At 35.5% G+C, this 924-nt stretch overlaps 1 protein-coding gene across 2 annotated transcripts in view; it reads right to left on the bottom strand.

The window, feature by feature from the left end:
* The window catches only part of Ndel1 (nudE neurodevelopment protein 1 like 1), a 36,014-nt gene that overhangs the window by 23,851 nt on the left and 11,239 nt on the right, over nt 1-924 (bottom strand). For both annotated transcript variants that reach the window (XM_050162458.1, XM_050162457.1), the window contains exon 3: nt 527-680. In XM_050162458.1, the coding sequence (XP_050018415.1) occupies nt 527-680 (154 nt within the window). The remainder of the gene's footprint in view (nt 1-526; nt 681-924) is intronic.

Genomic DNA, 924 nt, shown 5'->3' with positions numbered 1-924 from the left:
ATATATAATTTCTGGGTAATACACAATTAGGCAAGCAATTTGTCTAAACAAATTATCAGGAAGCTTTAGAAAATATAGAAACTAAAATATAGTGAGGAACATGACAGGCAGAAAACTGACAGCCATAAAATTCTATGAAAACTCCTAAACTCTGAACCACCTATTGGTTCTAGATTTAAAAAAATTTCAAAAATCTACCTTAAGCTTTTTAAAAATACATATATTCTTGGTTGCTTGCTTCTTTTAGTACTACTGAATAACACATTTCTCATTTTTTAAATATTAATATATTTCATATAGTGTATGTAGTATATGCTCTTGAGCACCTGTGTGAAGATCAGAAAACAATTTGAAGAAAAAGGTTCTCCTCTTCCATCATGTGGGGCTCAGGAATCAAACTTGGGTGGTCAGGCTTACTGACAAGTGCCTTTTCCAACCAAGCCATTTAGGGCTACATTTTTCATCTAGTAAACACCAGTGCACTAGACAGTACTGCACCCAGGGAAGTAGCCTCTGCCACAGTTACCTTTAACGCCTCCACTTCATACTTCAGTCTTTGGTTATCAGCTTGCAGGTCTCTATTTCTTTGTTCCGCCTGTACTAACTGTGCCTCCAACTCTGCTTCTAATTCTCTGCTTCCTTCCTGGAATTCAACTAGCTCATCCCGCGCTTCCTGGAAGCTAAGCAGAAGTAAAGTGGGAAAGATGAGTTAATAGTTGAGTCTTCTCATATAATTCAGTAGTTTCTGACTGAAAATTAATGTTCTCATAAAATATTAAACAGTAAAAAAAAAATGTCTTGTACTTCTTGCTCCGTATGTATTCAGGATTCAATAAAAAGTAATTATATGCCCTCCCCCCCAAAAAAACCCTATGTAAATCAGTAATTACAGTATTTACGAAAGTAGTTCTACATGGCTCAAAA

The sequence above is a fragment of the Alexandromys fortis genome, unplaced genomic scaffold (assembly GCF_014885135.2).
Source record: "Alexandromys fortis isolate MF-2015 unplaced genomic scaffold, M_Fortis_MF-2015_v1.1 scaffold_84, whole genome shotgun sequence".
NCBI classification, from domain to species: domain Eukaryota; kingdom Metazoa; phylum Chordata; class Mammalia; order Rodentia; family Cricetidae; genus Alexandromys; species Alexandromys fortis.
This window is presented reverse-complemented; position numbering and strand designations above follow the sequence as displayed.